Source organism: Anomalospiza imberbis, chromosome 2 (genome assembly GCF_031753505.1).
Source record: "Anomalospiza imberbis isolate Cuckoo-Finch-1a 21T00152 chromosome 2, ASM3175350v1, whole genome shotgun sequence".
Lineage (NCBI taxonomy): Eukaryota > Metazoa > Chordata > Aves > Passeriformes > Viduidae > Anomalospiza > Anomalospiza imberbis.
In genome coordinates this window covers 82,709,124-82,731,208 of record NC_089682.1, presented here as the reverse complement: position 1 = coordinate 82,731,208, position 22,085 = coordinate 82,709,124, and the positions used below count along the sequence as shown (strand labels likewise).

General features: G+C 36.7%; 1 protein-coding gene across 1 annotated transcript in view; it reads right to left on the bottom strand.

The window, feature by feature from the left end:
• The window catches only part of COG6 (component of oligomeric golgi complex 6), a 55,665-nt gene that overhangs the window by 11,949 nt on the left and 21,631 nt on the right, over positions 1–22,085 (bottom strand). Inside the window, exons 9-15 of the mRNA XM_068182105.1 lie at positions 19,776–19,904; positions 19,578–19,669; positions 15,213–15,277; positions 11,231–11,322; positions 9,631–9,748; positions 721–852; positions 6–173 (exon numbers count right to left, since the gene is read on the bottom strand). Of these exons, the coding sequence (XP_068038206.1) occupies positions 6–173; positions 721–852; positions 9,631–9,748; positions 11,231–11,322; positions 15,213–15,277; positions 19,578–19,669; positions 19,776–19,904 (796 nt within the window). The remainder of the gene's footprint in view (positions 1–5; positions 174–720; positions 853–9,630; positions 9,749–11,230; positions 11,323–15,212; positions 15,278–19,577; positions 19,670–19,775; positions 19,905–22,085) is intronic.

Genomic DNA, 22,085 nt, shown 5'->3' with positions numbered 1-22,085 from the left:
CTTACCTGAAACTGCAACATTTCTAGACGTTTGTCAGTGAATTCAAAGAGAGCCAGAGTAGTCCTCATCATGTAAAGTGAATTTACCATGTAGGTTGCCATATCAGCTGTGCCCAAATTACTAGCAGACATAGTACACATCTGTAACAATGGATCTAGCACACAAGACAGAACCTAAAATAGCAAACATACAGAAAAGAGGGAGGGGAGGGAGGAAATCATGTCACACGAGGCTTCTAACCTCATTCTGTCTCTATCACGTATTTATTCCCCAAAGCAGAATAAAGAGGAATGAGAGTTTCCAACTGTGAAAGCAGTTTTCTACTGGATTTGTCAGCAGGTGATCACCTACCACAGTGATGGGGAAAGTATAAAAACCTGACAAGAACAGATTCCAGCCTAGCAGGAGGAAGAATAACCCAGATTAGATAATTGGTAATTGTGCAATCTTGAGGGTGTATTTACTTAATGGAGTAGTAATTGAATAACTGAATTTAGATACTGTGTTGAGAGTAGCACTCCATACTCAACTGTAATTATCCATATTGTTAGTCACCCTGTTATGCACATTACAAACTCTGGTTTGACAGAAAGCTCCAAAAGGGGACCAGACAAAAAGATTAATGCTCCATCTACCTTTGTACACTGAAGCTAACTTACACATTCTTTTTTTGCCCCTCTCCCTCCTCTTCACAAACTGAGCAGTCAAACATTCTTGTACCTGCACAAAGTCAGCCTGACGGGCATCCAGTGGAATAACAGATGAGTCATGAGATGCCAGAACCTCCCGTAGCAAGTTAAGTGTCTGATTTAGAGCAGAGCTTGGGCCAAGATCAGGAGGTGGGAGCTCAACCTGAAGAACAAGATTATCTGTTTGTGGTGACTTTTATTAATCTAATTTACAGCAAATACCATCCAGTCTGTCAGCACAAATGCAATGAGCTATTAACAAAATTACATACAGGCATACAGAGAACTTTAATTCGAAACTGGACAAATCTAGCACATTTCAGACAATAACTGCCTGCAACTTTCAGCATAACCACCTCATTCAGTGCCAAACAAGCAACACCGAATTTCTCATTTCCTTCAGACTATACCTCCTTTACCATTTGGAGAAACTCAAACTCTACTGGTTTTGGCAGTCGAAAAAAAAACCATTTACTAGATTAGGTGCCAAAGAGTAGCCACCTTGTTGGCACCACTGAGTTCACTTTGAGCAGGACCTCCTGCAAACACTTCAGAATCTAGTGCAGGCAGGGCTCTGGGAGATGAGAGCCATGCTGCAGCAGTTCTTGACAACACTGCGCAGCTCTTGTGATGCTGAGTATGCAAGCTGCAGTCATAAATGCAACAGACTCAATCCCCAGCAAGTCTGTACCTTAAACTGCCAGTACACAAATGAACTGCACACAAGCTAACTCAAGTACACTTACATGAACTGCAACGAGACTACCCAAACTGATATGCTAGCTTATGCAAAGGTAAGAAGCAGGTAATGCAGATGTTTAAAAAATAAAGAAGGAAAGTTTGTGTATATTAGGGAAAAAAATATACTTTCCAAGTCACATTATGAAATTTGGGCCCCCTGAAATGGACTGAAACTCTGTGTTATTTTTAACCAGGTTCATATACTTTAGCTTTTTCTTTGAAACAGCGAGATACTCATTAAACACTTAACAAAACATTTTTAGAAAATCTAGCACCTCTTTTTTGTAACACACATTTCTTAGGTTCCACTCCAAACATAGCTGCATCTTTTTGTCTCCAATGCTCCTTAAACTGGCTTCCTGCTGCCTCCAAACCCTTTCTATCACCTCATTGCCTTCTGTCAACAATCCACTTCCCACCTTCCTCTGTTCTGCCCATGCAAGGGCAAACACAGAGGCGGCTGGATCATGTGGGGGTAAGGAGACCCCCAGCAATACAGAGTAAATTAAGACTTAAAGGCATAATCTCTCCAGAAGGAGGTAGGGAGAAGTAAGTTTGGACAGGACTTGCCCATGTGAATCAGTCAGGGTATCTGGCCACAGAAGAGCAATGCAGCATGCACTTCTGCAGTACTCTTAAGACTCCAGCTCTAACAAAAAGGCAGCCAGCTTTGAATGGTTCCAAGTCATAGGCAACATGTTCCATACTTTCCCAAATGAGAAGTACTGATGAATGGCATAGTAATGTGGATGCCTGAATCTTAAAGTTAAAAAAAGAAAAAAATCCAAGGCGCAGAGGCTGATGGCCAAAGAAACCAAGGAAAACACAGCAAACATCTTTAGAGCTGAACACTACAGAATCTTCTAGAAATTAATCTCTACCTGATGAACAAAGAAAGAAAAAAAAAAATCTCTCTCTTTGAAACCAGGCTGAACTTTCACACTTTGTGCTCTGAAACATTTGAGATACCATACATGTCCCCACACAGTTACCAGTGACAGATTTAACAAAAACTTTTTTCATCCTTCTGAATATAAAATGTTCTTCTATTCTCACTTTCCAAAAGAGAGTATACTGAACTGAAAAAACTAATGGAAAACTAAATGTAGTAGGTTCAAAGAATAGTTGTACAGCCCAAGCAGTCTTGAAAGCATGAAACAAATATTCTAGCAATAAAGCAGCAGCAATTCAAAAAGAGGCACTTACTCAGTGCTGATAAGCAGTAAAGTTTACTGAAATTTACAGCATTGAATGACTTCCTTCTTGCTTCTTCTTATTATTATTAGGGCTATTGATTGTGTCCTGAACACACCATTCTCAGACTTGAACTGGACCATGTTCAGCGATATTTTGGCGTTACTCTGAGACTAGAGTTTGATGGAGCTTTCACTTCCAACACACAAATAGATCATGGCAATTATAATTTCAGGCTGCTTTGCACAGAATTTTTGTCTCCTGAGGTAGCTAGTGCTCAGAAGCTCTTAAATTAGCTTCATCTTTCACCTGCCTGTTCCTTTAGAGTCCACTGTCTTCTAGGTAAGAACAAGGAACAATAGAACGGAAGAAGAAAATATGGCAAGGAAAAAAGATTTAGATCACTAGATTTTATTTGGGTTACCCTGAAATTTCTGACTAATGCAATAGAGACAACAGTATCAGTAAGTGGAAAGAGAATCAAAGTAGTGTTATATTAATTTTAAAAATTCTAACTTTTGTCACAAGAATAAAAAAATACAAAGTGAGGGCTTTTTTTTCAAAATCAAACCAGAAAATTTAAAAACAGACACTTCAAATTTATACAGGAACCTATGAACTCCAACTCATGAGTACTAATCACTATTCTAATAAAAAAAGAACTGATGCCCTGAATGTTTTACATGCACTAAGAGATCATTATAATTTATCCTATTTCCAGAAAAATAGGTTTCAAATACATGCTGAGTTCTACTTTTGAAGTACCTCTTTCAGATGCAAGCTAGACAGCAGCTAACTAAAACATGATTAGGGAAGTTCCACAGCAGAGAGTTCAACTGTATTAAAACATACTCTAACACAGTATTAAGTCTCTAATTTGTTTTAACTATCAGTTCAGTCATACAGAAATGATGCCAAACAGCTCTTCAGCCTTTCAAAAACCCCAAGAAATTATCAATTTTTAAAATCCGAAATACAAAACTGAAATGAATTCTGAAATGTGTCCTAAAAGTTGTACATAAGCTTTAGTACAAAAATTTGTATCTTCTTTTCTGCATATTAATTAGTGGGAAACAGATACCAAGCCAGTAATCTTCCTCCAAACATAGAGCAGGTTGCTCTATCTATAAGAGCAAGTAGCTCAAAGGATGTCTTATAGAATTTTACAAACAGCAAAGAAAAATACAGAAAAAAGAAAAGGCAGCATCAGCAATTGAGAAGTGTGCATGTATGTTAATTGTTTCCCTTTCTCATTTACAGAAAAGGTTACATTTTAAGAAAGGGTAAATTTTATTCTGAAAATACTGCACAGTCGACCAGAACTTTATATATTGCGGTACTTTAACATTAGAAAGTCAACAGTTACAACGTTCATGAAGGGAATGGAATACCTCCTACACAAGGAGAGGCTGTGTTCTGCGTGGAAAAGAGAAGGCTCAGGGGAGATGTTATAAATGTGTATAAATATGTGAAGTGAGGGATCAGGATGGAGCCAGACGCTTCTCAGTGGTGTCCAGTAACAGGTCAAGAGGCAATGGGCACAGATTAAAACACAGGAAAAAAATTTTTACAGTGAGATTAGTCAAGCACTGGAGACAGCTGCACAATGAGGTTTTAGAGTCTATCCTTTGTGATATTAAAACTTCAGCTAGAGCAAGTCCTGGGCAACCTGCTCTAGCTGACACTCTGTGTCATGAGCAAGACATTTGGACTAGATGGTTTCTAGTTTCCTGCTGAACTCATCCATTCTTTAATTCTGTGATACTACTACCAAATAAAACAAAATGGTAATTTAAAACATAGAACTCCATAGAGAAAGCCCTACTTACAAGTTTCAAATGGAAGATTAGTGGCTTTTATAAGAGCCTAATCAGCTTTAAATACAGCCTTTTAAAAAAAACCCACCATCAGGGGCTGAATCCAAAGTACTACAGAGTGGAACCGTGTAAAAATCTTATGAATTTTTCATGCTGTCAGTTAACACTGAGCAGCATCAACTGCAGAGTCCATCCATTCTCCTCAGCTGAGACAATATTCACCAGCACTCCAAGAAACCTGACTGCATGTCTTATCAGAGAAGCTGTTTTAAGATTTTCTGGTCCTATTAGGATCCTACAGAGGTCAACAAAGTAGAATGCCTAATGACATGCTTTTCTTTTCAGCTATCAAACTGGTCTTGGAAGAAAAGATAACTAGGTTTTGCTTTGTTCTCATGGATCCATTTAAAAGCACAATAACATTCAGAACACAACAATAATAATCAGTCTTATTCAATCTGCCCCACATCTAATTTCCCAGAAACCTAATAGGTTTCGTTCTGGCAGGAATCAAATTATGAAGGACAAGTTTACAATTATTCCCATGCAACATTTTAATATCTCTCTCATTGACAAACTTAAAAGATAATGCAATCACAGCATTTAATTAGCATACATCTACTCTAAAAAGAACAGCATTAAGGAATAATAATCCCAAAACTTAATTTGGGATACTCTACTGATAGTCTTCTAACAGCTCAGACAACAGACGACTGGAGTTTGGCACAATCTTCATTAGTGCCCTTATGATAATTGTCATTCCATTTTATTAAATGTTTGCAATTATTCTTTCCTTTAATAATTGTTCTGGAACACTAGTGAAACCAGAGGAAGGACATGTGGGCTTGAAAATTCCCACTCTCCTAATTTAACAGGTGGTCCAACAAAAAATGTTGACATCAGTTGGTCTAACACACTTGTTAAAATGCCTCACCAATGGATTCATGATATTAAATGACTCCCATACTGAGGGGACTGAAAGAGCAGTTCATCCACTCCAATCCATTAGGTACTCTGAACTTTACTCCCAGTTTCACTGGAACAGTTTCTGCTCTTCTGACAATTACTTTCATTCACTATCTTCTCCTGGATTTATAATCATCTGTAAAATAGTCATCTGTAATGGGCTGTTCTTAGAATTAGACAATGAGTAACACAAGCAGAATCCTGAATTCCTATACATTAGATTTATAAGCACAGCGTGAAAAGAAACATGGAAAAGGATATGTAAGGATTTTAATGATAATTCTGATCCGCTTTCCTAGCATGGTTGGTAGACCCATGGCTGGGTCCAAAAAAGCTAAAAAGTAACAAATACAAACACAATTTTTTCAGCATAAGGACACCAATACTGGCAAAAAAACATTCTAGTTCAACCAAGAACCAGAACAAATCAATTGCTACCAAAACTAGAAAGTACTGGCAAGAATGCCCAACACTGGCTCTGAAGGGTAAGAGCCACTAAGGTAAAGGAGAGACAGAGTCTCCAGTGAGCTGATACACCAAACCTTCAATGACACAGGAGGTGGCTGGTGATGCACAGCTTCTGTAGGATGTCAACATTGAGCCCTACAGCAGCCTGAGAATCTCAAAGTTGTGAATGGCATTTTAAACCCCCCCAAAAAAAAGCGGCTTTGCAATAACTGTTACCAAGCTTTGTAACAGGTTTCAAGAAGTGTTGGAACCAATGGGACTCCCTTGTGTATTGCATTTCTTTGGTAACAATGGACTCACTTTCAGCAGTCTGCTGAATATTTCTGTTACAGGGGTTTCAGCTCAAACAGAGCTACCTGAGAAGCCAGAATAAGAACACCATAAAAAAAGCTTTCTCAGAACAGTTGGAAGTTGAGAGCTCCTGAGTATTTTATTTTCAGATTCCAACCAGGATGCTTGAGATTTTCTTATGTAATGAAAAAAAAAGTTCATAGCAAAGTGCTTCTGGGCAAACCAGTAAGTATTCTGAAGTAACCAGGGATTTCCCTCAATCATTTACACCGATGGCTTGACAACCAAGAAAGAGAATCCTGATCTATGACTGCCTAAAAGCTTCCATACACCTCCACACTAGTGACACTCCTTATGTAATATGGGACTCTTCTCAAAAATAGATGTGAAGAGGAAGCTATTTTCTTGTCCTAGAAAGAACAGCCTGAAGTCTCAGTTTCCCACTGTGCTTTAGAAATTACATCCCAGGCAGATTGAAGACAATGCTCAACTCAGGATAATCAATAATCTAGGGAATTAAATTGTCTATGGCGATAAGGACATCCAATTACCATCCTGTCATTTGTCTGCATCCTAAGGATGGGATTTTGAGGAGTTAGCACATTTAATGAAACCTGCTTTGTTTAAAAAAATGTTCCCCACTAGCTATACTTAAGTGAAATATTTGCTTAAATCATATTCTGGTCTATCAACTACTAGAGACAATGTAGATATAAAAAAAGAAAATTATCAGCAATAATAGATGATACTGAGGAAATACTACTCTTAAAATTTTCAACTTGACAGACTATTCACCACCTTCCAATAATCTAAACAGAAGAGGCACTTAAAATTATAGAAATAGAAGTATTTTTACTTCAGAACATCCCATTTGCATTTAAATGTATTTCCAAAATTATTCAAATTGTCTTAAGGATCATATTTTAATCAAAGTATGGGAGAATTGTTATTTTTTGGAACAGGCTTATCAATGCCTTAAGATGCATAATCTAAATTGAAGTAAGAAACCATAAGTCCCAGATTGTTCAAGTGAAAAATAATTTACTAATTTTCCCAGTGAATATCCTCTAGCTGCACAACATGAACAACAATGAAGCTTTTGTAACTGCCTATGTAAGCACAAAAGGTCTATCTTCCAGGGTTTTAATGTTCTCTGAAAATAAAAAAAAAATCTGGAAGCAATTGCATTGCATTCATAGCTGGCAAAAAGCTGGAAAAAGGCTGGGATGTGAAGAAAATCCTACTAATACATATACACAATTTTGGTCTGAATAAGCATTTAAAAAAAGCATGGTAAAAAGCAACCTTCAGTTTCCTTAAAATGTAAAGGCATTGTGACATTCACTACTAAATTTACAAAGACAAAGAAAAGGCATAAAACCTGCTTATCTTTACACATAAAACTAAGTAACAAGAGAATTAAATTTATGATAAAAGAACCATCTTTATCTCATGCAAACTAATATTTCTCTGACTGCAATCAGCCTATAAATTTTGTATTTTTTATGAAGCAAAACTAATTTCAGTTATGAAGAGGTAAGACATCATTCTATCAATTCAGTAATCGACTCATAAAGGGTAATAATATAAGGTGCTACTGAGAACTATCAAAAACTCAGTTACAAGAACTACACATTAGAACAGGAAGATTTCTTCTCAGACATAGAGTTACCTCAGTGTTAACTCCTAAAGCAGATTAATAAATAATTGTGGAAGCCTTTGTTACCCATATATCTAACAGTCCTCTAAATCTCTTTAAGCTTTTGACCTCAATTATATTCTGAAGAAAGATCTTCATAGGGCACATAGGCAATGTAATATTGTTGATATTTCAGACTTAATTTATAAATGTGTTTCCAAGAAAGAGCAATATACTGATCTTTTCCCATTACATGGTAGGCTTGGTATGTCATTCATTACTTGTAACAACACACCACCAAAGGTGGCATTGCAATCACTGCCTTTATTTAAGGCCAGTAATAGCAAATTTGACTACTTTATAAAACAATGACAGCATCTAGAACCAGCTACATCCAGACTGGAGGCTGAGGGAAGAGGAACTAAGAGGGCAAAGAGGAATACACAACCTTCCCACAGTGACAATAGAAACAACACACTCTATGGACTAGGGGATCATAATTCCTTTATCATCCTTCTTCTGAATTCTACACATTTCCAAACTGAAAACAGCGTATCACCCAAAACAAAACCTCACAGACTGTGAGTTACATGAGTAGGAAAATCATGCTGGATCCTAATTGAGTATAGATGTAATTAATACCCAACAGAATAAATAAATAAAAAAGAGATGAATAAAGAGATGTTTTTGAGCCAAGATTTTTTTTTTCCCTTAAGCACTTTGTAAGCAAAGAGCAGTCATTTTTGATATGGTCCATCACTGATTTCTTTTCATGTAAGGAAAATTTACACAGATATTTTATTCTAGCTTACTTACTGGGAAATGAAACGTTTTTTGGTAAATTCACGTTGGCTTGGCGATTGCATGTTTTAGGAACAGCTTTAGCTGATCCTTGAAGAAGCATTAATAGCACAGGATCTATTACTGATATGATCCTGGATTCAAATGGAAATACCTGACAGCAACAATGCATGGACTGTGGGTGGTAGCAGCTAAGGAGTAACCCAATCAACAAATGAAACCACTGAAAGGAGTCACTGGGATGGATATCTGGGAGAGAAGAGGAAGAACAACTGCTTCTTTGAAAAAGTCATTCCCCAGCCCCTGCAGAAACACAGGAAATTAGGACCAGACTGTCTGAATCAGAACTCATTTGGGACCACAGAACAATACTGACAAAACTCAGAAAACCTGAGTGGTTAGCAAATTACAAGTCCACACAAAAAATAGTTTCTGGAAAATGAAGTATTTTTTTCTCTTTTTTTGTAGGTTAAATAATTTAGAAATGCATTTACAAATGTTACAGCAATCTTCCTGTGTTAAAACTACTTTTATAATAGACAGAAAAGCCCAAATTTGGTTTTTACTTAGCTTATCATTTTGGGATATACCTTGCACCTTCAAAAAAGGAATGATGCATAATTAACTGATGATGCTTAATGATGCATTAATACAAATCTGATCTGATGATGCATTAATACAAATTATACAGCTCAATCACCTGACTTTGCTTTATGGCACTTAAGAAAATTTCCTATTTTTGTTGCTTCTTGTAGATTTTAAAAATATGTAAAAATATTCTGTTCTTCAAAAGAATATTGCTAACCACAGGATTTTAGATACAAATGTACAAAACCTCCACTATTATTACAATTAAGATATAAACAGCAAGTTTGTAATGTAGTTCTATGACTAAAATATTGAAAATATGAGACTTCACCTTTAGGAAAAGCTGACATATAAAACAGATATTTACCTAGTAATCTTACCAGACAAAAGGTAAGCATGTTTTGAAACGTGAAAGCTGTACAATTTTGAAACAAACCTTGTCCATTAGTTTACTTGCATGAAGACTCAGGCTATTAAAGAATATTTTCTTGCTCAACAAATGCATTTCTTCAATTGTTGTCAACAGTGTGGCTGCACTGTTTCCTACAATACCACTGAAAAAAAATTAAAATTATTTAACGAATCTAAAGGGGGGACAACATGATGGTCACATACTTAAATATAATTTTAAAAATATTATTTTCAAAGTTTAAAATTAGAACAAATAATTGCAGGGAACAGTTTTCCATAATGGCTGAGAGATAAACTGACTGTAAGAACAAGATTCATCAAGTATGTCATTAAGCAAATATTGAACACAGGCTATCAAACTTGCACAAACTTTTTTGTAGAGTACTAAAATTGACTGGATTTTTGCTTTCTTATGCAATAAATCCACTTCTGTTATAAAAAAAAAAATTACATAACAAAAAGGGTTAACAACATTCTATCACACTACCTGTTAGGGATAGCATTACTTCTCTCATTTCTTCACTGAGATGCTGGGCATCCCCAAAACTGTAAGAATTCATGCCTTGCTATTCCGAGTGTTAAACTATCACACTTAGCACAGACACCACATAACCCTTAAATGGCACTACAGGACTGTGCTCCTGTCCTCTCCCTCTGGCTATAGGAATTGCACTCTTAAGCCACAAACTCTCGGTGAAAATTCATTGGGTCATAATAGGACTAAACCTATATCTTAATTTTCAGATTGTAATCTTGTTTTAATAGATCATTTCTCAAACTGCTTTTCCTTTCACTACTAAGGTGCAACTTCCCTATGAAGAGGAAATTATTCAGCTGGTAGAAGGTACTTCAGTGGTCTTTAAAAACTGTGCTGTTAACAAGACAGAAACCAACAGATAAGACTGCCTATGACCTTCCATTTTAACATCACATTTCAAAGCTTGCACCAAGCTGGGAGGCGCCCAAGAACAACTTATCCCAGTCTGCCCAACACTGGAAGTATTTTCAGACAGAGAAGCTCAACTAGTAATACTAATGTTTCAAATTCTCAGCAGTTCAGTCCAGGGCTGTGGAGGAAGATTTTTCTCCTACTGCTATTTCTAACCAACATGAACTACAGCATATGCCACAACATATATATATAAATTAGCAGCTCTGGCTTTTCTCCAGTTTCTGTATTCCTGGTGACCTCTAAGAGCGTGGAAGGTAATCAGTACATCTTCAACAGTGAGATAAGGGAGTGCATAATTAGGGAGAAAAAAAGTTATCAAAACAAAACTGTTTTAAACAAAAGAAAAACAATAACCAAACAAACCAAACATTTCATATGACTCTGTCATATGAAATGTTGTGTAGAGTTTTTTTGTATACTATTTGAATCTACATAGAAAAATAAAGAAATAGTTATTGTGGCAAATTGATGCTGTATTCCAAAGCAGTTTTGATATGAACTGAGGAATGGTAACGGGTAAATGGATTCTGCTTGATATCACATATGTTTCTTCTTGATGTTATAGCGCAGAGCAACAACTAAGCAACAAAAGTACTCTTCCTTGCAGATTTGTTCTTACATACACAACTAGGGAAAAAAGGGCATTTTAAAAATATTTTTAAATTTTTCATACCTGATTGTATGGTGGTAGAACTTGAGCAAATTAGAAATCTTGTACAGTAAAACTGCTCCTGGCTCGGCAACAATCACCTGCTCAATTCTAACCTGTAGCATGAACAAATATAAACGTCCTTCAGGTCATAAATTCTCAAAGCCAGCCTTCTATGACTTTATATGTAATATATCTCTGATTTTTGAAAAATAAATTCAACCAGAAATAAATTTTAAAAGACAATGTCCAGTTAACGTTAATGTTTGGGTTGAACTGAAGTGCTTCTGGGCTGCCAAGCATCTGGGCAGAGAACACAAATGTATATGCACTCTTAAAAAAATTAAAACTATAAACTCAAAAAGCCTCCCAAAAATCCTACAGTCCCTACAGACTTCTGCTGTTATTGTAAATTTAAAAATAATGAGATAATTTGATGGATTAATACCAGTACATACCGGAGTCTTCCCCAGCACTGAATAGCAAGAACGGCTGCAATGCTGCAGAATCACCAAACTATAGCAATAGATTTCTAGCACCACGTGGAAATTCAGAACATGAAAATATTAGGTGTTTTGCCTAAGAAACAAATTTCACCTGGATGAATAAATTCTTCCCTTAAAGGAGAGTGTATATATCTCCTGTCAGTATTTAGTTAGATATATCTATAACTAATAACCAGCTAAGTTGACCATTTATCTCAACCAGGAGATACTGGCTACACAACAAAATGGTGCTGAGTATCTTTACAATTGGACAGCTGATGTCTTGTCTCCATGGTACAGAGTCTCAATCCACTCATAAAAAGTTGCCCCAGGGTCAATCTTTGTGCAGTTATGAGGCAGAATAGACAGTGACTTATCCCTGCACTGCTCTCCCACGTGCCTGACTGTGAAAAGGCTACACAGAAATGAGCAGCCACCACCCACTCTCCCAAGTTATTTGCTATTCAATGGAACATGATACGCTGCAGTCCCTTCTTCTCAGAGCCAGCTGCAGGGAGAATCAACTAAGATTATGTTTCCTCAATCCTTTCAGTTTGCATCTAATTCACAGACCAAAACCAAATAATACTTTTTAACTCTATTTGCAATACTTAGTGCATGAAGTTTATTTCAACACAAAGGTGAACTTTGCTCTTCAATGTGTTTGTATATACAAAGGTCTATATACAAATAAATGTCTCCAGTGTTACCTAAAAGGTCCTGTGGGCATGAATACTAAGTATATTCTAGTTGTACAGCAATTGAGAATAGGGCAGGCAGGGGAAAAAGAGGGAAAACAATACATTGACCAAAAAAAAAAAAAAAAAAAAAAAGGAATAACTGTAGGTACATAAAATAATTAAAAACTGAACAAGACTAAACAGGAAGAAGGAGAGGAAAAAAAATTAGATTTTAGGGTCACGAGAGAAAAATAAAAATTAAAAAGACAAAGTGGGAAAAGAAGAACTACTGCTTCCCATACAGAAGTCTTCATGGCACTGGAGAACCAAAATTTGCAAGTGACACAACCTAACCTGTTCAGGGAAGCTCTGGACTTAGAGCTCTTTCTACTTTTCAGTCCTGTATGTCCTGTTATTAGCCAACCATAACCTGCAATCCACAAAGGGCATCTAAGACATTTTGTTTTGAATTCATCTTAATGTTATGGAAAAGACAACGAGTTTAATTTAAATGTTTTTTTAGGATTCTCCTACCTCCATCTGAAATGAGGTCTGTGGTAAGATCTACCACTAGGCAGTATTCAAGAGTCACTTGAGTGCCTAAAACACAAACCAACTAACAGTAATAAATGTGGGCAATTTAGATTGCATGTAAGTATAACCCTTCTACAATGTATTGTAGAAAAGACTCCTCCAAACTGAATCTATTACTGTTGTTCCTCTGAATATGGTGGCTTGCAATTATCTAATTACCTTTTCTGCATTATATCAAGGTTCTTCTGCTTGGGGGTTTCTCGGGGGGGATTTTTTTCTACCTTTTTTTTTTTTCCCTGGGGAAACAGTAAGTTTCCCCAAGAAAAAGAAAAAAAAATTAAAAGCTTTTTAAATAACTTTAAAAAGTTCATACTTTTTACTGGAAAGTCTAGAATGGCAGTGAATTAATCTAAGTTGCATTCTATTAAAACACAGAATACAATGGGAAGGTTTTAATTGTTCTTCTAGGATTTTTTTTTTTACTAGCACAGTAACTAACAACAATATTTCAGGGGATTATTTGTAAAGAGACCAGCAGGACGTAAGTGTAAAGAGTTTGGCAAGTGAAATTAAAGTTACTGTGTACTTAGCTATAAAAATCACAAGCACTTAGATCAAGACCAAAACTTCCTCTGATTTACACAGGAGTTTGATTTCATTCCTAATCACTTTGTTAGAATGCACAGGATTACTGAACTCAAACATCAGCATTCAGTATTAACAGAACTGATTCAAGAGCACAGAAAGTTTGGAAATATCTTCCAAAAATATAAAGCTGTGGTGATTGTGTGTCTATTAAGACAGGTGTCTTCCAACAGATCAAAAATTAAAAGGTTGTGAAGGATGATCATAATTCTGTGGCAACAGGCACAAAATTGAAATACAAGAGATTCTGTCTGAACATCAGGGAACACTTTTTCTTTACTGTATAGGTAGGTAGCTGAGCACTGGCATATGTTGCCCAGGGAGGCTGTGGAGCCTCCATCCTTGGAAGTATTTAAAAGTCACCTGGACACAGTCATGGGCAACCAGCTCTAGGTGGCCCAGCCTGAGCTGGGAGTTTGGACCAAGTGACCTCCAGATATCGTTGCTAACCTCAATTCTGTAATTCTGTGACTTTCTAAATGGTACCTTTTTGAATTTTACCCTTCTCCAGACTTTATCCTTTTCTTATCAGAAATTTAGGTATAGTATCAACAAACTAGATGTTGACATTTGAGACTAGTATTTGCCAAGTGGATATGGTTGTTATAGCTACAGAATCCTAAGAGAAATTTATTATAATCGTATTTAGGCACAGTAGATTTTGCTTTAAAACCACCTGGATTTATACACTGCACAGTCAGGCAATAATTGGTATCAGCCTCATCACCTTGATTACTTCAGTGCTTATGTGAAGCACATGCAACAGACAAGTCAGTCAATCATCTGATGGATCATCATTAATGTTTTCTATCACATGTGTCCCCTAAATTTACTAAGGCTGTAGTTTGAAAAAAAGACAAGTATAGAAAGAGGTCACAAATATGAAAAACTGAGGTAGCATAAAGATGGTAATTAGGAAACAATTTTTCATGGTGTCTTTAAAACACGAAGTGGATTTATTAAAACAAACCCAAGAAAACCAAACCACCAAAAAAACAAAAAAAAACCAAAAAACCAAAAAAACCCAAACAAAAAAAAAACCACCACAAACCACAAAAGGAACTAGCTTTTCACACAACAAGAGTTGAAACGTTCTCTTCCCTCCTGAAGGATATGTTGTGAATATCATCAGTTTGTATCAATTTGACATGTTCATGCAAGAAAACAAGTATTGAGATCTATTATACACAAAGACGTTACGGCTCAGTAAGTCCCTAGTATATTCAAAAAGAGGCAAGGAAACTATCCTACAGAAGCATAACACAACTGCACAACCTGTACACTCTTCCCTAAGCATAATGATCACTATGAAAAACAGGTTAGTAAATTACATTGATTTTTCATTTGACCCACTACAGCTATTCCCATACACTTATCACAAAGCTGTAATTTTACACATCAGCACTCCTCAATATAGGAAAAGTAAACCAAAATCAAGACTCAAATTTAGCATCCTAGTATCTCTCATTATATGACTATTATAAACCAGACATCTATGAACAAAGGAATCTTTAATTTGATAAAAAATCCTTCAGAAGTTGACTATCTAATTCTTAACCAAGGGCAATGAAAATACACTGAAGAGATGGGAGCACAAGTTCTGAAAAAACATGACAGAACAGCTTTTGTATTTAGAGTGCTAAGGAAAACAAAATACTTCACCTTCAGAGGCCTGCAGACACCTTCTGTGATGTGCCCAACTACTTCTTGAATATTTTCTTCCACACCTATAGTTAATGCAAACACATGCTAAGATTATGCAAATGTAATTCTCTTTTCTTCAAGACTATAAAACAAATAAACAAATGTAGGAGGTACTCCTCCATAAAAAGCATTATGAACTGTGTGTTCTTTTCTCCACACTACTAGTTCACACCTCCACCGTACTTCCAATCTAACCATTAAGAAATAGCTGCATGGCAAAACAGTCCCAAAGTCATTACCTTTTGCTATGCAATCGCTTCCTAGTGCAACACAGTGCGTGGGAATTTGAGGTAGAAACAGCAAGGGGAAGAATAAATGATTTAGCAAGAAGCTATGTCAGTAAGGCTCAATATTAGCACTTCATGAACTTAAACTAAAAAAACACCAAAAAAACAAGCAGGCTGGTGAGACGCTCAAGGAGCAGCAGTACACCCCATTGTGAAAGACCTGACTGGCAAACGCACGTGTCTGTCAGCGCTGGTTACTGACGAGCTCGTGGCATTGTTACTAATGAAGTGACATGTGTACCTCCACACTACTGCGTGCTGCAGCACTGGCAAATGCTTCCTCCCCAGCAGCAATTGAAACTCGTCTTTCATAGAACGATGTACAAAAGAGAATATTGCCCCATCTTATCACGAAACACAAATGAATTGTTGCATGGCAACCAGTGCTGTCATAAATCAATCAAACTGAAAGCAACAGATCTTCAAGCTCTCACTTCAGTAACAACTCAGAACAGATTTATGGAGAAAGCAATACTTTAATTCTAATTTAAAACTTGTCAACAGGAGTTCATCTTCAGATGGGACCCATGAAGTGAAAGAAAACAAACTGACTGTGACATGTGACAGAAATCAGGTGACCCAAAGCTATATTTTGCTTATTTCAGACTGAGACAGATTACTTCAGAGAGTAAAAATAATGAAAGATCAGAGATCTGTGCCAATGCCTCTTTACACCAAGTTACATGAAAAGCCATACAAGCAGTAACAACTGAATTCAGTGTGGTGGCTCTAAGAATTTCAACATTCTGAACTGGTAATAAAAATATGCTTATATACTTGAGTATTGATATCAAGGCAAAAAGTAAGATTACAAACCACAGCATGCATGCTCTTTTACGTAATGGCTAGCTCCCAGACAGACCTTAGCAATTTACATATTTTTTAGTAGGAACAGTCACACTTGTACTGCTCATCAATGTTACAAGTACCTAGCACATATTTGCAATAGTGTATCTAGACCAGATTGACTTAAAAACAAGTTGTTTGGTATGAAAATTTTAGCTCAAAAAATACACAAGTTCGAATACCAAAGGACAGGGAATAAAAATTTTGAGATACCACATGCTTGTGCCTTTGCATGTATTTTCATGTCCAATTAGAATATCTGGATTCCAAAAGCACTGAAATCTTCCAGCAGAATGGGTTATATAAGTGGTGCAAGTTTGACACAAAAGAATTACAGAATAAACAATTCTCAAAGGTCCAAAATAACTTTTAGAATATAGCTCATAACTGAAGATATGCTTCCAACTCTTTGCTACACCATATATAATTTTTCTCTGAGTATCCTTCTATAAAAGGAGAGATCTTTTTTGTACTTTGTTTAGCTTCTGTTCTCCATCTGAGTTCCTGTAACTCCACAAAAAATGGGTTTCTACTGCATCTCTTAAAATGCCTGCAATTCTCCATTCCTTGCAAGTGGAAGATTTCTTTATGACTGGAAGGCTCCTGATAGCTATAGAATACCTAAACTCTGAAGAGGAAAACCAGATGCTTTATGCTTGTCCAGCAAAAGACTTAAACTTTTCTGAATGTGCTTTCAGCACTTAAAATTTTAATAGCATTTTTGGTCAGATTAATCTGAAACAGTTAATTTTTGCAAGCTTAACATTTTAAAACTTTTTAAAAGCCATCCTTGCATGCTCTGGTTTATGGGCTACATAGTTTGGTCACTTTAAAGTAAAAACTGGGATGGAAACGTTTCTCAAAAAAAAAGAAGTGCCACACATACAGTTTTTCATCCAGTGGGACTATATCCACCAACAGGTATACAAGTGGCTTTTTTTTTTGCTTGGCTTTTGAGAAGGGAAATTTTTGTACAGCTGTGATTTGCCACACTCTCCACAGTCCTGAAAGTACACAGAGCTTATAGGAGAATTTAAACAGAAATCTGAACTCAGTACAGACACACCTGAAGGAAAATAATATAAGTGGTTCCATCTGCAAAAAACTACTCAAGCTGAGATTGAAGTAAAAATATCTGACTGACCTAACTTCAGACCGCCAGGTAGGTGTCTTATCTATGGCAGTTGCTTGGGCTCCCTCTATAGGGGAATGAAAAAAACTCCCAGTTTGTGATTAAAGCCTCCAGAAATGCTTACTTTAGGTTTCAAATTTTGTTAGGAAGCACTGCACTCTGAAGATGCAAATCTCTGTCCATATCTCTAACTGCAAATAAACAAGATGTCCACTTTTTAAATGGCTACATGAAATTAACTCTATTTTTACTCTAGCCTGCACAGCCAGATACCTAAAGACTGCACAACAGCACAGAAAATTCAGCTTGAGTTTTTCAGTACCACAGATGCTGTCCTCACTACCAACTCAGGACCTGTGTTTATAAAGAATATATAATCTCTGGGTACTTTGGGGTTGCACTGCCCATAACTGTTTCTTGTTAAATCCAGTGGTATCCTATTAAGTACTGTTTTGTCTTACAGACCTTATCACATCACTATCCTTGTCATCAAAAAAATCTCCCCAAAGACACAGAGGAATAGTTACAGACAGCACCTCCCAAGCTCCCAGTTTGTTGCTCCCAGTATGAAACGAAGAATTCCTCTTTACATTTCTTGAAAACTGTGCAACAGTGATAGCAGACCCACTCCTGGAGAGCTTAGGAAAACATATTTTTCCTTCAGACTAAAATACTGAATCACTTGTTTATACCAGTCTCTCCAGGAAAAGGCTTTGTCCTGGTGATTTTTTGTTGAAAATCTCTCCCCCAGATATTTATATTCTCTATATTATCAAGTATCTTGCTCTGTGGCTGAAATGCTCTAAATATATCTCATTCCATGGTCATATCATCTCAGCCCAACATCCTGTCAGAAGGCCAAAGAACTTCCTAGTTAAGCAAAGCACTGCACAAAGAAGTGGGAGAATTTCAGAACAAAATGCTGCAGCAGAAGTCCAGCCCACAGCAGAACCAGACACATTTACATGCTCCATGTAAATGGAGCTTTTCCTGAAGGGCTCCCAGTTACAGCAGAAGCATTGGTCAGTCATCTACAAAGAATTGTCATGTCTTTTTCTCTACCATAAAACCACTATGAGGCTTACTTTCCTGTCTCCCTGAAATACTGTCAGCAAGCAGTATTAAATTCACTTCCACAGTACACTGTAACTGTACTTAAAAACCAGCATTTCTCCTGGTTTTGATTTACAACAACTCCTAAACAGCCTCCTTTTCTCACACCATTAATTACGAAAGGCAATTAATTCTTAACAGCAGTAAGGGAAATCAGAATACATATTCAGTTTAAAACCCAGAGTAGGATTGAGACATAGAATCTGAAGAGCTCACCAGGTACAGATCACATTTAAGTTCTCACAATGAGCTTGGTTACAATTGAGTACATATGCTTAATTTATCAAAAAATATCCTTCTCTGACACTATGGTGGCAAATCATACTAAAGCTTCTGCAGGATAAAACTCTTTAAAGTATAGGTTCAATCTACTGAAAACAAAGCAAAGGGGCTGAAGACTAAGCACGAGAATCTGCAGTTCCGAATTGAAGGAGAGATTTGATATTAAAAAGTTTCACCTATTTGTGAGTGGCCTATGTCAACCTCCATAAACCCGAAATGATGTTAAACGGCAGATGAAAATTCCATTTTCCTTGTAGAACAAGGAGACTTACAGAAACAAGGAATTATATTTTTAAAAAATTACTAAACAAAAGAGCAAAGGCATAATGAAAATCTTCAACATAGTATGTAACGTTTTCAAAGAGACATGTATTCATATAAATTACTAACAATTTCTGAACTCTCAATTACACTCTAAAATGTCCCTTTGTAAATTTGATGCATATCTATTATAAGTACGGTAAAATAGAGTGCATTTTGAAATACTCTTTAGTTACAGGCCTTCTTTTGGTAGAATGCAACCACCAGCTATTCTGAGATTTTTTTTAGGAAAATTTAAACTCAGACTTGTAACTGAAGCCCAGCCTAAGAAATTAGTCACACTTTCTTACTTATCACAGACTTACTATCACTTCACAATTTATGTTTTAAAACCAGTACTACCTTGAATAGTCACAAGCTTTAACATAGCTTCTAAGTGTTCTTTTTCAGAAGCTGTAGCTTGATGCAACCAGGCCAGCATGTCTCCTACATACCTACAGAAAGACAGAAATTTCTGTATAAATTAGTGGTTTATGGTGTCAGGAACTCAAAATGCCAAAAAAAGAGATTATTTCATATATATTATTGTTAGTACTGTACCTCAGAGGATCATGAGAGTGCATTTCAATAGGGCGGGGAGTACCTCCCAGACCTCCTCTAGTAAGAGCATCTATAAAGCCACGGACCACAGCACTCCTTCTAGCTGTTCCAAATTCATCCAATGTGTATCTGTTATTGAAACATGAAAACAGATTTAAAAAACCCAGTCTGCCTTATCAGAGTTGATTAGTTCAGCCTCACAGCTAATACAAGTAAACATTTTTATAATTCTAGAAATTTCGCATCAATGCTTCTACTATGATGTCGGAATTTCTATCATCCTGCTCTGCCTATGGTACATCTGACAAACATGAGAAAAGAAGACAAATTTTATGTTGTCACCTGCCTGTCTGCTCTAGAGCAAATGTGTAGGATGAGACAAGACTTCTGATATTGTAGACAGGTGCTGCAATATACAATCTTACATATATATATATATATATATATATATATATGCACACATATACACTGTTCTCCTCTTCTTTCTTGGCTTAATAGCTCTTAGTTTCCAGGCTAAATTAATTACCTGTCAGATTATTATTTGTGGAGTTTTTCTACTGAATTTGAACAGTTTTTCTAGCGTGCCTCCTCTGATACCATTGCAAAATACACTGAAAGAAATACTTGGCACTGTGTTTCCTACACAGAAGCACTGGCAGAGGCTGTAGTCCTGCCACGATCAGATTGCTATTACCAAAGAAAAGAGGGTGAGAGAAGAAAATGAAGTGACTGCTACCGCAGTGTCCTGAAGGGCTTCAGGCACAGCATCATCAGCTGGGCAAGGCAGGTGATTGTACCACTCTGCTCTGAGCTAGGGCAGCCTCACCTCAAGTGCTGGCGGCAGTTCTGGGTGCCGCAATATAAACAAGAAGTTTAAGTTGTTAGAGAATAACTTTAACTTGTTAGAGAACAAGAAATTAAGTTGTTAGAGATTGTTTAAAGGAGGGCAACAAGGATGGTGAAGGGCCTTGAGGGGAAGCCATATGAGGAGTGGCTGAGGTCACTTGGTCTGTTCAGCCTGGAGGAGACTGAGGGGAGAGCTCACTGCAGTTACAACTTCCTCCATGAGAGGAAGAGAAGAGGCAGGCACTGATCTCTTCTCTGTGGTGACTAGTGACAGGACCCAAGGGAAGGGCCTGAAGTTGTGTCAGGTGAGGTTTAGGTTGGATATTAAAAAAAAGGTTCTTCACCCAGAGCATGGCTGGGCAGTGGAAGAGGCTCTCCAGCAGAACTGATCACAGCATCAAGCCTAACAGAGCTCAGGAAGTGTTTGGACAATGCTCTCAGGCACATAGTGTCACTCTTGGGGATGGTGCTTTGCAGGGCCAGGAGCTGGACTTCATGACCCTTGTGGGTCTCTTCCAACTCAGCATACTCTGTGATTTTCTTGACTCTGATACTAAACAGATACTAAAGAGAACTCTTCCTTGACCCTCCCATTCCCTTACCCCCGAGAATCAAATACATGAAAACTCAGCTTTTCAATTTTTGTACACATAAGCATCTTTGACAGGTTTGGCACTCCTGTTTGCATAAGGTCCAGCTGACTGACAGAAGCAGCAATTTATTGCACTGTAACACAAGGCTTCTTCCTTCTAGGCTACCGCATGACTACAAGGGACAGACATATTCATATGATAATTGTTCACTGATTTTAATCAATGCAATCTTAGCTAGATATTTAATAGATGAACAATTACAGCTCAGATTACATTATCTCAAATGGCTTGCTGGTGGTAGAGGAGGTGCCAATAACATACACATGGCTCATTTCTGGAGAGGGCTACCTTTCTGTTGGCATTGAAGTGTGAAAGGAAGTGAAGGATGGGAAATGAACACTGGTAACACTCCAGTTATATGTGCAAGTCAGAGAACACTTCTATTTTTTTAAAAACCTATTTAAGCATTTTGAACAAGACACAAACTATGAAGGAGAGAAAGAAAATACACATTACAGTTTATTTTTCCAGTGTAACTGAAAAATGTCAAAGAGTGAGCATGGTGTCACTTACCAATGACACCCAGCAGAGGAATATATATATAAAAAATAGTATTAATAAAAATAATGTTATTCACTGATTTAAGTCTGCATTTAATAAACACTGCATTCACATTTATTAGAGGTAGAGAACAAAATTTAAAAGAATTTAAAAGAAAAGAATTTAAAAGAATTTAAAAGAAAATAATACATGGTTTAAAAAATGTTTGACATTAAGTTCAATTAGATTTCTACTCTGCTATAAAAGTCAGGAACCTTCAGTTTTGTTCTTTTTAATCCTAATTATTATATTAGAGAGGTGAGGAAAGAGC